This window comes from Monodelphis domestica, chromosome 3 (assembly GCF_027887165.1).
Source record: "Monodelphis domestica isolate mMonDom1 chromosome 3, mMonDom1.pri, whole genome shotgun sequence".
Lineage (NCBI taxonomy): Eukaryota > Metazoa > Chordata > Mammalia > Didelphimorphia > Didelphidae > Monodelphis > Monodelphis domestica.
Window position 1 is genome coordinate 123,737,121 of NC_077229.1, and position 14,669 is coordinate 123,751,789.

At 40.8% G+C, this 14,669-nt stretch overlaps 1 protein-coding gene across 2 annotated transcripts in view; it reads left to right on the forward strand.

Moving 5' to 3' along the window:
- NDRG1 (N-myc downstream regulated 1) overlaps nucleotides 1-14,669 on the forward strand; it is a 72,205-nt gene that overhangs the window by 25,286 nt on the left and 32,250 nt on the right. For both annotated transcript variants that reach the window (XM_007488363.3, XM_056823035.1), the window contains exon 3: nucleotides 53-88. In XM_007488363.3, the coding sequence (XP_007488425.1) occupies nucleotides 53-88 (36 nt within the window). The remainder of the gene's footprint in view (nucleotides 1-52; nucleotides 89-14,669) is intronic.

A 14,669-nucleotide genomic window follows, 5' to 3' on the forward strand; every position in this document is an offset into this window, starting at 1 on the left:
CTTCTGTGGCTGGTGTTTTTGGAGAAAACTGACTATGATTATCTCTTTTCAGACTATCAGTGGCCTCCTGCAAGAGTTCGATGTTCAGGCAAGTAGAAATGTCATCTCCTTCCCCCCCCCCCCCCTTTTTTCTTTCCCTTTCTTTGAAATTGAACACTATTCAAAACCCCTGCAGGCAGGGGAGAAATCAAACTAAGCTTACTTCCCCACCCAGGGCAGAAAAATGTTTTGAATATTGTCCTAAGAAATTGAAGTCTTTCTCTAGGTCTTGAAGCAAAATGGGGAAAACATCCTAAAGTCGAGAATACTTTTTAGATGGCTCAAAAGGCTGAGTGCTGAAGGAAAGGCACAAAAATGCTTCAGTTCAGGGTTTTTTCCTAGCAGGAGAACGTGGCTGGATGGTCTTTATTCTTGGCAACCCTACAGAAAATTGATCTAGAGTGAAACATGTTCTGGATTTGTTTGGCCCAGAGTGGAAATCTCTCTTTCCCCCTCTGTGCTGGGATGGTTCCCTAGGACTCGCCTCCAAGAACAAGCTGTGTGCAGAATTGGCTTTCTTTCACATGTTTATGAGACCAGGGCAGTAGAAAGGGATGAGCGGGCAGGACCAGTTGAAGAAAAGATACAGATTTCAGATTTTTTTAATTCATTCATTCAACATATACTTATTATTTTTTTAAAACCCTTCCGTCTTAGAATCAATACTATATATTGATTCCAAGGCAGAAGAGTGGTAAGGGCTAGGCAATGGAGTTAAGTGACTTGCCCAGGGTCACACAGCTAGGAAGTATCTGAAGTCAAATTTGAACCCAGGACCTCTTTTTTTCTAGGCCTGGCTTTCTATCTACTTAGCCACCTTGTTGCCTTCAATATGCTTACTTTCTATGCATATGGCTCTAGGGAGAATAGATGGATAGGTAGATGATAGAAAGACAGACAGATAAACACTTATTAATTCCTTACTATGTTCCACAAACTATGCCGTGCTGCAAATTCAAAAACAGATAATCCTTGTCATCAAGGAGCTTTCAGAAACACTGGTTATCTCTCCAGGCCAGAAGCACAAATCAGAAGAAGGCTACCATGTTAAAATAGCCTTAAATTCAGCCATGGTTACAGTGTGACCCCAGAGCCTCAGTTTTTTAGCCCTTTGTTTAAAAAAATAATAAACAAAAATGAGGAAAATGACAGCTAGGGGACTTGATGGGATAGAGAGCCAGGGTCCTACTAGACTCACCTCCCTAGTAAGAAAAAAAAAACACACACAAAAAAAACCCCATTTATAGTAAAACCATTTACTATGGGTTAGGCACTGTGCTAAAAGCTTTACAAGTGATCTCATTTGATCTTCAAAACAACACAATTATTATCCTCATTTTTCAGATGAGGAAACTGAGATGAAAGGACTTGCTCATGACAAATAAGTGTCTGGGGTTAGATCTTCTCAGGGCTCTGATCCCACACGCTGTCTACTTCATCTAAATAGTAGCGAACACAGGCATACATGCCACCACCCCTTGTACAACTTGCAGCCTTAAAAGGAATTTGAATAAATATCCCTGTATCACTATGAAGCCACTTGGGGATGAACATGAAAATGATTGTCACTTAGGGCAAGTGATGGCTCTTTTGTTAATGAATATCAGCTGGGCAGTGGTCTGTTCCTGAATGCTGATTTGTTTCTCCTGTTTTGAAGTATCTGGGGTATAACTTGGTGGAGACATCATAGGGAAATGGAAAGAGCTGGCTTGGCTACTTCATTGGCTGGGTGACTTGGATCTTCCTGGTCTTGGCTTCCTTTTTCTCTAAAATGAATGTTTTGGACTGATTTCTTTTTTATAATTTTATTTTATTATCATAAAACACCTTTCCGTATTGATCATTGTTGTAATAGCACACTCATTCATAACCAAAATCCCAACTTAAAATCCTAAATACACGGATGTGAAAGACGACTCCAACAGTTCTTTCCCTGGTCCTAAGTCTTTCAGGATTTTCTCAGGATTTGCATCACAGCATTGCTAAGAGCAGCCAGGTTTTCCCCATTGAGACTAGCTGATTTCTAAGGACTCTTCTGGCACTAACATTTTGTGATGCTTTTCCATGTGTGGCATCAGACCTGGTGAATTAGAAGGATGCCCAGGGGCAACTGGGTAATTCAATAGATTGAGAGCCAAGCCCAGAGATGGGAGATCCTAGGTTCAAATCTGGCTTCAGACACTTCCCAGCTGTGTGACCCTGGGCAAATCACTTCACCCCCATTGCCTAGCCTTTACCACTCTTCTGCCTTGGAACCAATACGCAGTATTGACTCCAAAATGGAAGGTAAGGGTTTAAAAAAAAAAAAAGGGATGCCCATTGGGGTCTTTTCCTAGCACTCGTTTGATCCTAGATACTTTAAAAATTTAGTCATTTTTATTCTAAGATTAATTGCCAGATAATATTGACAGAATAGAAACAAATTATTACAAATGAAATGTAAAATCATGATTATATACAATATTTTTCTTTTAAAGTCTATAATAAATTTAATCTAGTTTTCAAAGCTATCCTAATTGACTGTTTCTTTTCTGATGTGCCTTCTGTTATCTCCATTTAAAAAATGGCAGTGATTCTTAGGTTTTATCTTTTTAAAATTTTTTATCTTTTTAAAAAAGATGACCCAGTGACTTATTTCTTTTTCTACCGATTTCTACCTATTACATACTCTTCCTCCTACCTCTCTTTCCTTCCTATTGGGGAGAAAAACAAAGCCTTTGTAAGAACAAATGAGCGGCATCTGAAAATCTTACTTTGCATCTTGAGTCCATCACCTATCTGTTAAGAGGTAGGCTCTGAGCTGTGGTTTTTCTTAACACAAAGGATATTCTCTAGAAGAACTAGGTCAGCACAGGTGACTGGCCCTGCCTTGACCTTAGCGATGGACACAGGCTCCTCGGTGAGACTTGTGGGATGCTTATCTGCAATCTCACTTCCCCAGGGGCCCTTAGTTGGCTTTAAAGGAATGCAGTCAGACCTGAAGCGCAAGGGGAAAGGTTGTAATTTTATTCAGATTTAGAACACTTTTAGGGGGTGGGGAATGGAGGTGCAACTATGGGGGAATCACTAGTATCAGCAGGAGTGAAGAAGAGATCTGCCTTCTCAATACAGTTTCAGCGTGTCTCTTCTCTCTAACTCCAACATTTCAGAACTTTAAGGAAGTATCTGGAAATCTCCCAGTGATCTCTGTCCACCTCTTGGGAAATAAGATGGCCTCAGGGGGAGGCTTCAAGGAACTACAGAGATAGATGGCATCCTCAGCCTTTTCCCAAGATGTGTGTGGAAGAAGGAAACCACTTGTTTTTTTTCCTCCCTAGAAGAGTGAAGTTTCATATTGTATATCCTTTCTTGCTTCCCAAATTCCATCATCCCAGGACAGCACAGTCTCATTCATACTTCTTCTGTTTTGCCAGCCTTGATTAAATCAATCAGCCAGTCTAGCATCTTCAGAAACCCATTTTGAGGGATGTTGCCAGGAAGCCCCTTAACGAGCCTCTAATGCCCCCCCATTTTGTAGATGAAGAAATGGGGAGGGAGAGCACTGGGGGTGTGGGGTGGCTGGAAATGTGACAGTAAAAGTGAACCCTGGATGCAGCCAGATTTCAGAGCCTGGGCTTTGTGGCCACTTAGTAAGGTGGGAAGTTTGGTCAGTTTATAAGATTTTGAGCTAAGAGGGACCCAGTGGTCATCGTGTCCAGTGACTTCACTCTTTTTCAAATGAGGAAACTGAGGCTAAATGTCTTCCCCAAATCCAGAGGTAATAGGGGATGGAGGTGCGATTTGAGCCCAGTTGCAGACCTTTTTCCACATTGACTTTTGACATGAATTGCACAGCTTTTTTGGGCCTGAAAGAGAAGGGCCTGGATTTGCTAATTCCCTTTACACTATACCTTAAATATGTTTTATTAATGAATCTTTTTAAACACTTCTCAATCTAGGTGCCCTCTTGTCCCCCATTAAGAATCCTTACTTGGGGACAGCTGGGTAGCTCAGTGGATTGAGAGCCAGGCCTAGAGATGGGAGGTCCTAGGTTCAAATCTGGCCTCAGACACTTCCCAGCTGTGTGACCCTGGGCAAGTCACTTGACCTCCATTGCTTAGCCCTTACTTCTCTTCTGTCTTTGAACCAATACACAGTATTGATTCCAAGACAGAAGGTAAGGGTTTAAAAAAAAAAAAGAATCCTTACTTATTAAACAGATCATTACATTGACTGTCTGGAAACATGTCTCCTCACCTGTAGTTTACCACCCCACTACTGAGAGGCAGCTGGGTGAAGTTAGGAAGACCCGAGTTCAAATGTAACCTCAGACACTTACTAGTGGTGTGACCCTGGGCAAGTCATTTAATCCTGTTTGCCTCAGTTTCCTAGTTTATAAAATGATCTGGAGAAGGACATGACAAACCCCTCTAGTATCTGCCCAGAAAACCCCAAAGTGGATCCCAGAGTTAGTCCCAATGGGAACTAGCTGAGGGGCAGGGATGAAACTTCATCAGTAGTCGTGAATGGTTTCCAGGGTCTCTTTACAGGATATCGCCTAGATGCTAGGATTTAACCTGGGAAGGATCCTTTGGGGGATCATCTCTCTAACTCCATTTTATAAAAAAAGCAGTGAAAAAAGGAAGAATAATGCTAACGAAGGAGATTAAATTTATTAAGTGCCTACTAAGTGCCAACCACCATAATAATCTTATTTTTAATTTTAAATTTAAAATTAAAGCCAATAATCTTATTTTTAAGCTCAAAACAGCCTTGCGAGGGTGAGGCTACTATTATTCCCATTTTACGCTGAAAGGAAACTGAGGCAGAGAGGTGAAGTGGCCTGCCCAGGAATCTCACAGAGTCAGACTTAAGTCTTAGCTCTATCTACTGTACCACCCATGCGTGGGATATGAACTCTTGAGCTATCCAAATCAACGAGAGGGAAAGGGATGGGGATCCTTTTGTCCATCGCTTGCCCATTTTCTGCCCTGCTATCTTCCCTTTCCTCTCCCACTTAAAGGAAAGTCACTGAACTTTGCCAAAAACTTAAAGGCGGCCTCTGCGTCAATGGGTTTGGTCGTGGTCATTAGGCGAGGGCGGTAGGTACAGTGAGAGTTGTTCTAGCCCTGCCTGGAACATTTATATGATTGAATCCATCATCCGAGAAAAACTGCCAGTTGGCTGGGTCCCCGAGACCCCTGGGACCTGGGACCCTGTGATTGCTCAGCAGCAGTGGGGCTTGGCACAGCCTCGGGCTGTTAAGGAGTTAGCACAGCCTGTAGTCCTCTTGGATATCATCTCCTTGAGTCATCCTTTACTCTGTTGAAGATTTCTCCTGTGACATTCATTAGTTCCTCATAGCTCCCTGCACTCCCAGGCCAGCAGCTCTGCAGCTCCAAGGAGCCAGGCTGGACGCCGAGGCTTATTTATCAACTTTCTCTTCCCCCTCTGCTGAGGCCCTTCTCCTAAGAAGTGAAACAAGATGCTTCCAACTGTCTACCCAGGCAAGGCAGGTCAAGGCAAGAAGCCTTTTTAAAGTCTTCCTCAAATGAATTTTTAACAATTAATTTCGTTATTTAGAATATTTTTTCATGGTTAGATTCATGTTCTTTCTCTTTCATCTTCCCTCCCCCCCATTCCTCCCCAGCTGAAGAGGAATTCCACTGTGGGTTATACATGTATCATTGTTCAAAATCTATTTTCATATTATTCTTTGCACTAGAATGATCCTTTAAAGTCAAAATCCCAATCATATCCCCATCGAACCATGGGATTAATCATATGCTTTTCTTCCCCAGAAGAATCTAGAAAGGACATCTCATTTCCTTTTTCTTTGATATTTTAAAATTATGAATTCTTAAGCCCACGATGGCCCCAGATGTCTTTAGGCCTCTTTTCTTCATGGAAAACACAAAAGAAACATGCAAGATTTTTACTTATATAGATATAGCTATAGATACAGATATATAGATATAATTTTAAATCTTTACTTTCTGTCTTAGTATCAGTACAAAATATTGGTTCTAAGGCAGAAGAGTGGTAAGGGTAAGCAATGGGGGTTAAGTGACTTGCTCAGGATCATGCAGCTATGAAGTGTTTGAGGCCATATTTGAACCCCGAACTTCTTGTCTTTGGGCCTGGCTTTCAATTTGTTGAGTCATCAAGCTGCCCCCAATAACTAACATTTATACAGGGGCAGTTAGTAGACTTTAGGGTTTGAAGTCAGGAAGGATCATTTTCCTGAGTTCATATCTGGCCTCAGGCACTTACTGGCTATGTGACTTTCGGGGAGTTACTTAACCCTGCTTGCTTTAGTTTCTTTATCTGTAAAATGAGCTGGAGAAGGAAATGGCAAAGGACTCCAGTATCTGTACTGTCTGTATCAAGAAAACCCAAATGGAGTCATGAAGATTCAGACACAACTGAAATGGCTGAAAGCTGAAAAACAATAAAAAATAGTAGGATAGGAAGGGACCTTGACAGGACTGTACTGTTTCTCTGTTTGGGGATATAATAAGTGAAAAATAGATACAGAGAGAAAAAGCTAGAAGGAGTTGCCTGGGGAGAATCATACTTTTGTGCTCTCCAGAGGAAAGGTAGCTGAATGAGGAGAAAGGTCAGCCTACAGAGGTTCAAGAAGACATGTTTCAAGTAGTACCTGGAAGCCAAGGGCCTCTCCACTCCCCAAGCCCTACCCCTTGACTCTTGTTCAGAACCCCAAACTAGAAAAGGCCCAAGGAAGGATGTGAAACATTTGGCCAGGTAACAATGAGTCACTTCTTCCAGTATTTTTGAGAACTCCAGCTTTCTCAGAACTACAAAGGGATATAACCAATTAGCATTAAGTCATCATTTGCTATATTATAGTCTTTGTGTTTGGGAATTCCAGATTTCTGTCTGTGTGATTTATCCCACTTCAGAGAATCTCAGAGGCAGTAACAAGCTTAGAGACCACAGAATCACAGACATGACTGGAAAATGACCAATGGAACAATATTTATATAGGACCTGCTGAAGAATGTTGAATGTTAGACCTAGAAAAGACCCTAAAATACTTGGTGAACAAGTCGTGACTTGATTAAAAATGAATTGATTGACTGAACCCAAAGAATAATTGTTAATGGATCAATGTTTACCTGGAGGGAAAATCCAAGTGAACCCCAAAGATCTGTCCTTATCCTTGATGTTCAACATGCATATCCATGATTTGGTTGAAGATACAGCAGGTAACATAGAACCCAATACATTCTTAGATGATAATGGTCCAAAAAGACACTGGCAGACAAAGACAATTGGTTGAATTTTCTGGAAGAGTCATGCATGCAAAGGACAGAAGCTGGAGATGGGTCATCTGTCAATCAAAGGAAGATTCCATTTGGAATGTGACTGGGAAACATTTGGAGGAAAGAGCCAACTGCTTGACTGGATTTGAAGGCTTTTGGACTTTCTGGCTGACCTGAAGGAAGAAGCTGAGTTTATCTCTGGGACTTGGGATAATCAAGTTGGAGGTGACCTGGCTGATTTGAAGGCAGAAGGACAATAGTCCTTATATCTCTCTTTGACTGGCTGTTTCATGCTAGTGACTGAATTGCCATTTCTCTCAATATCCTCCAACCTAAGATCCACTGTAGATAATAGGGAAACCTCTAACCCTCTTAACTTATCCTCCACTCTTGTCCTGTCTTCCCCAAATAAACCCCTTCGTTGACAAAGAAGATAAAGAACTATTTCATTGAAACCTCACAGCTCACACTGAATGACTTGAAGGAGACTGAAGAAGGGGGGAGATGAGGCTGAAAGGCTTCTGAAGAGAGGGAGGTACAAAAGGGAGGAGGTTAGGTAAAAAGAAAACTACTGATCCATTAGTTATCTAGTATAGCATCAAATATACACCCTCAAATATCATCTATTACAATTTAAATATGTTGAAATTTAGTAGAGATTCCCATCTGACCTTGCTTAGTTAGGGATCTCTTTGTGATTTGCTTCCCATTCTCCTCATTTTTGGGCAACAGCCCTGTTCATTGCTTCATTAAAATAATTTATTTACCTATTAGGATGTTTATTCCCTATTAGAACACTCTGAATCCCAGTGCCTCATGGTGGCATTAAAGTGAGCTTGGGTTCTCAAGATTATATCCAAGGAATTGCATATTTGTGTGTCATCTGGGGACACAGCCTAGTTACATTTGGCGAGTCTTAGAACAAGAAGTTGGCCAACAGTGACAACATTTTTATGAGAATGACTTAGAAGTCCTGTCTACTCCAGAATGGGAGAATGGGGGCTGTCTGTCGTATTGATGGCAACAGAAAAAGGATGTGTTCTGTGTTGTGATCTGTGTTTATGGGGTCAAAGGGATGTGTTCTGTGTTGATGGGGATATTGACAACATGTGAAATCACAGTCACAGAAATATCAGGTCACAGAACTAGAAGAGACCTTAGTGATACATTAATAAAGGATGAGCATTATCTAGGACAATGTATGTCAGAAGCGGATTTAATGTACATAATTCATGAAATCTTCTGTTTATCAAGTCCTTAGGAAAGGCTACTTTCCTATGGCTTGTTGGCTTCTAAAAAATATGAGGCAAGGAAAACATTAAACAATAACATGTTTAATATTATTAAATATTAACATTATTATTATGAAATAACACTGATTTAGAGGCCTGGTTTGATTTTCCCACTATACTTGTCCTCCACTATTGGCAATACCTATGTCTTCCAAACCTGATTTGTTTGGCATTTGCAGAGACTGAGATGGGGAGGGGTGAAGGGGAGAGATTACTTTCTATCCAATAGACTGAGATCCTGTTTAATTGTTGTCACCTTCTTTGTGTGTGTGTATATGTGCTATCCTAGAAAAGAATCAAGTCATTGAGCATGTATTAAGCACTTACTTTGTACCAAGTATTACACTAAGTGTTGAGAATACAAATAGAAAAAATAATTCCCCTGCCCTGAAGGAGCTTACATTCTAATAACAGAAGACAGCTAGCTCATCAAAGAAAGCTAAAAAATTCTAAGAGGGGGACATGGTAGAGAGCATCTGGAGATCAATGTGGACATGGCTGACCTGGAAATCCACTTTAAAATAGCGGTTCTGGGAAGAACCAGACAGTGAGAGGAGAAAGAGGAGGCAGCTGCAAGAGCAGAGGGTACTTCCGGTGTGAAAGGTCTGATGGGCATTCATTTTGGCATGGTGGCTAGAGCCAGGCAAGAGAGCAGCCTGGCATCAAGATTGGTCCAACAATTCCTTCCCAGTAAGCAGACTTTTACTCTAAGATCCCCCAGGAGTAGCCACCATGGTGGTGGCAGAAAGAGACCCTTTGCTTTTGTTGGAGGAGTTTTTAAGTAAACCTGATGGAGGAAAGAGTGATTTAGAATCTCTTCAGATGAGTGTGGACTTTTTTTTTTTTATTTTTTAAGTTTTATTTTGGGGATTTGTTTTGCAAAAGGGAAATTTTACTCTGGCCCTCACTCCTCATTCCACATCCTCCCTTCTCAGTCCCATGCTCCACCCCCTACAAATTTAACAGAACAGCCAATGTTTTCAAGTGCTCCAGTTGACCACAGACTTTGTGGGGTTTTTGTGGCCAGTTTTCCTTAGGGGCCATGAGGGCTGAGCCGGCCATGGGGTGAAATGACAGAAAAGGAAATTCTGTCTTTATTTCCCAGCCACCCTCATAGTAGCCTGGATGCAGACATGCCTTCTGGCCAGCGAAAGGCGGCTCTTGGGAATTGACTGGACGGATGCATGAGGCTAGAGGTCATAGGAAGTTTGGGAAGCCTCCCTATTAGAGGGGTCTGGTGCAGATAGTTTTGGAGCAGGAGGCAGGGGCCCTTCATGGGAGCCAGCATTGATACTCCAGGCTGCTGGGCTTATGTGGGTTGTTTTTCTTTGGTAAATGGGAGGGGGGGGGGCGGGTTGTCATTGTTGAGACTCCCTTTATTTGAATAGGGATGTTTTTAGCTTTTATACTTGTACAGCTTAGGAACTACAAAGTGTATGCCTCCTATTATTATCTATTATGAGGCTTCACTTGGGATAATGAGTATGAGAACACAGTGAAAAGTTTACTGCACACTGCTGAGAGCCACAGTATATGAGAACGGGGAAGAAGCCTTGAGATTATTTCTAGTACCTAAAAAAAGAACCCTTCTACGAAATTCCTAGCTGTCAGGGGCTGGTTCACTCAAAGACCTAGTCATGAGGAACTCGCTACTTCATACAGAGGAGCTTGTCAAGCAGCATTCTGTGGACATTTATGAAGTCTCTCGTATATATGAGGCCATTGTCCCAAGCACTTCAGAAATCGATGTCTTAGATGGGGTCCTTCCCTGGCTGCAAAGAGCCGAATGTTTAGTTAAAGAGCCAAGTCAATATACACATAATTCCGACACAAAATAAACACAAGGACATGAGTGAGTACCAATTGGGGAAAGGAAAAGATTATTTTTAATTCAAGATAAAGGAAGATTTTCTTTGGAATGCAGACTCTTAACTTTTGGTCTGTGATCTTCAAGAAAATTCTGCTACCTCTGTGGTTTCCTTTGTAATCCCATGCATTTTATTATATGCATTTAAAAACATCTTTTGGAGAAGAGGACCATACTTTTCACCAGGCTACATTGGGGAGAGAAGGGGGAAGAAGTTAAGTTATCCCTGCCCTAGGAATTGAATTTGGAGATGGCTCTTGAATAGCAAAAATAGCATTTAACTGGGAGAGTCCAAGACTTTTTGTAATTGAACAAAAATCCATCAAGGGCAGGGGCTGTTCTATAGTTTATAGTTGTATTCCCCAGGACCTAGGATAGTGCTCCAAACAGGGTTAACATTTAATAAATGTTCTTGTTTTTTTAATTCATAGGGAAAGGCAGAATAAGTAAAAATGAGAAGGTAGGATGCCATAGAATATCTTCTAAGGATAGACCAAAATTAGTTTTACTTTATATGGAGAAGGCAGTGTAATTAAGAAGGCAAAATGATGTGAAATCAAACTGTTGAGGACTTTAAAGAATAGCTAGAATTTCTCAAAGAATAAACAGCATGTTTATAGCCCTTCAAGATTTTAAATGTGCTTTGTCAATATTGTGTTGCTCTAATGCCAACCCTGGGAGGTGGGTAGTGTAATATATGATCTCCATTTTTCAAATGAGAAAACTGAGTCTGGAAGTTATAGGGTTTTTCTTTGAAAATTGCTCTATTTGCTTGCTTTTGGTTTGAGAGAGTTGTTCCTTTTTGTTGTATAGAATCACAAAATCCTAGAGCAGAAAGAGGAAATATTCAAGATAATCTAATGTTACTCACATAATAGATGGTATTTTAGGAGCTGAAATTTAGATTTGTTGTCATTTTAAATGTGGCTGATTCTTTGTGACCCCATCTGGGGTTTTCTTGCCAAAGATACTGGAGTGGTATGCCATTTCCTTCTGTTCATTTTATAGATGAGGAAACTGAGGTAAACAGGGGTTAAGTGACTTGTTTAGGGTCACACAGCTAATAAGTGTCTGAGGCTTGATTTGAACCCCCGAAGACTTCTTGATGCCAGGCCTGGTGCTCTATTGACTTTGCCTCCTTATTGCCCTAGTTTTCCTACAATGTTCAATTCATTGTCCCTTCTCATCCTATGCCACTTTTGTTCCTGTGTTTCCATAGCTTCCATAAAAGATCCTCTTACCATACCAGAAACCTTTTATAAGGCTTTGACAATTCTAGGAACCCAAGAATTTAGATGGTGCTTTAAAAGTTTGCAAAGTGCTTTACAAATATTATTTCATTTGATCCTTGAATCCCTAGGAGGGGTAAGTACTGTAATCCCCATTTTACATTTGAACAGACTGAGGCAGACTGACATTTAAATGACTTGCTCTGGGCTATATGACTTAAGTGTCTGAATCAAAATTTGGACCCAGGAATTTTCTTGTCTCCCAAATGGGGTCATGAAGAGTTGGGCATGAAAGAAACAACTGAACCAATTCTTATTTCTGGGTCTAGCTCTCTTTATCTACCTTGCCACATTGCTACTTTAGTGATACTCATCTTTTTATGGGGCTTTTTTTGGAACTTTTTATGGGGACCATTAATATAGCCATAGTATGAATAAGAGACTTTGGGGCAGGTGGTGGGGAATAAGTGATTTGACTCAGTTTAACAAATCTTTATTGAAAACCAACAGAGCAAGACACTGAGCCTAGGCATTGGGGATACAAAGGCAGAGCCCCCAAAGAGCTTACATTCTAATTATTTCCCTAAGTAGGATACTGGTCAAGTACATAGGACTGTAGAAAGGCAGTGTGGCATCATGGGCTCAGGGGGAGCTGGATCCTGACCCTTGTTAGTTCTTAACAATCGACTGGTCATGTGGGAATTTGTCTTTCAGATCCCAGGTCTGACTGAATCTGTGATTCCTTATTGAAGGAAGAGACACTTTCCTCTGGCCCCATGACTTTTTTATTTTTTATGACCCCTTATTTATACAAGTTTCTTTTTCTTTCCTGGAGGTGGGGAAAGGATAGAAAAGGATATATATGTTTTTCTCTTTTCTCTAAACTTCATTTCCAGGATTTTACAAAGGAGTTAAATAAGACAATTAAATTTCTACCTTTGGAATTATCCTGTCATACGTCTAATTGGAATATCTTAGGGATCTAGTACTGAGTCCCCTTAATTGTCAGAAGAAACAGACTCTAAGAAGTAAAGTGACTTGTTCAAGTTCTCCCAAAACTAGAATGAAGATCTGTGGTCCCATCTCATTTTCCCAGTGCCAGACTCCCTCCCTAGTTCTGAGTTTCTCTAAATCTTTTGTGCTGTTCTCTCCTCCCTTATGGGGTGAGGGGTTTGCTTCTTGAATAATAGTAGTTGATGATCACTGGAGGACAAAAGGTGCCCCAGCAGGAGAGATGATCATGAGTACAGGATGTCAGAAGATCTATATAAAAGTCAGAGTCAAGATTATCTTTGGGACCCTTGTAATGCCTCTCAATCTTCCTTACTTATTAAGTGGGAATGATTTGGCTGTGTCCTGTAAATTTTGCTGTGTTGTCTCCTCATTATCATTCTCTTTAATGAAATCAGTGCCGGTTTCTATGATTTGTTCTTTGACTCACCCGTTTTGAAGAGTTAGACTATGTAGTTTCTGATTGGTTTTTAATTTGCCTTTCCATGAATCCTTACTGATTATAATTTTGATTGCATTATGGAAAGTTTTATGCCCTTAAAGTGGAATGATATCCACCTCTCCCAACTCAAAGAAAATGCATTATAAACTAAGTGCTGTAGTTTCAATTTTTGAAATTAATTGGATTCCACTTGTCACCTTGACACCAGGATGAAACAAAAGAAAAATTGAATGGAGTGTTATCAGCTTTGCCAACATGCCTAAAATCTAAGGTCTCAAAAACAAGGATCCTACTGGACTTATCATCCTCTGTTCCTTTGGGTCTACTCTTTGGTTGTGGAGGTTGGGAGAAGGATTCTGTCAAACCTACTTTTCCTTTGTAGACTTGGACAAAGGAGTGTGTTTTGACTCTGATTTCTTTCTCTTCCTCCCAAATGTGAATGAATTCTTCATGATTGAGTCTATGGTCAGCTCTCAGGGTTGAGTTTTGGATGCAGCTATATGCCCATGTCTTTGCAAATGGTTCTTAGCCCTGATTTTCAGGAGGATGATTGGTCATTCAACAGTCAGCACATTCCTAATGTGTGGTGGGTGCTAGAGGATAAAGAGACAAAAATGAGTCTCTACCTTACCCTTGAAGAGCTTACCATCTAGTCATAAGAGTGATACTATGTACATATATAGGTAGAATGTTTCCTTGAGGCTCCCCAGAGTTCAGATGACTTATGGTCATCAGATGACTTATGGTTCAAGGTAATAACTTGGGGGAAAAAAAATCTTACCTTCTGTCTTAGAATCGATACTGAGTAATGGTTCTGAGGGGAAAAAAAAAAGCAATAAGGGCCAGGCAGTTGGGGTAAAGTGACTTGCCCAGGGTCACACAGCTGGGAAGTATTTGAGGCCAGATTTGAACTTGGGTCTCAAGATAATATACACTTAAAATCTCAATTCCTAATTATCACCCCACTGGTGATGCTTACCTTTTAGTATTCAGCCAAAGAACACGATTAACTCAAAGCAAAGGCATTTACTAAAAATGGCACAAGAAATTAGCAGTAGACTATGTCCCACATAAACTTGGGACATGCCTTCCCACAAGTTTGTCCAGTTTTGATGGAGAGAGTAGACACTCAAGGGGTCATGAATATGAGTAGGGAACATGTGGTTAAGGCATGTGTAAGGAGGAATTGTTTTTAGTGCTATAGGGCTGTTCCCCCTGAGTTTGATCTTGAAGGCACTGCTGGATCCTGCTCCCCCTCTCAGAATACAGTCCCCTTTTCAGCCTTCTTAGGTTAAGTTCAATCTCCTGAGGGAAATCTTTTCTGGTATTGCCTTCCTCTTTTGAAAATTTTTAAACCCTTACTTTCTGTCTTAGATTCAATATTGTGTATTGGTTCCAAGGTAGAAGACTAGTAAGGGTTAGGCAATGGAGGTTCAGTGACTTGTCCAGGGTCACACTGCTAGGAGGTGTCTGTGACTAGAGTTGAACCCGGAACCTCCTGTCTCTAGGCTTGAATCAATCTAT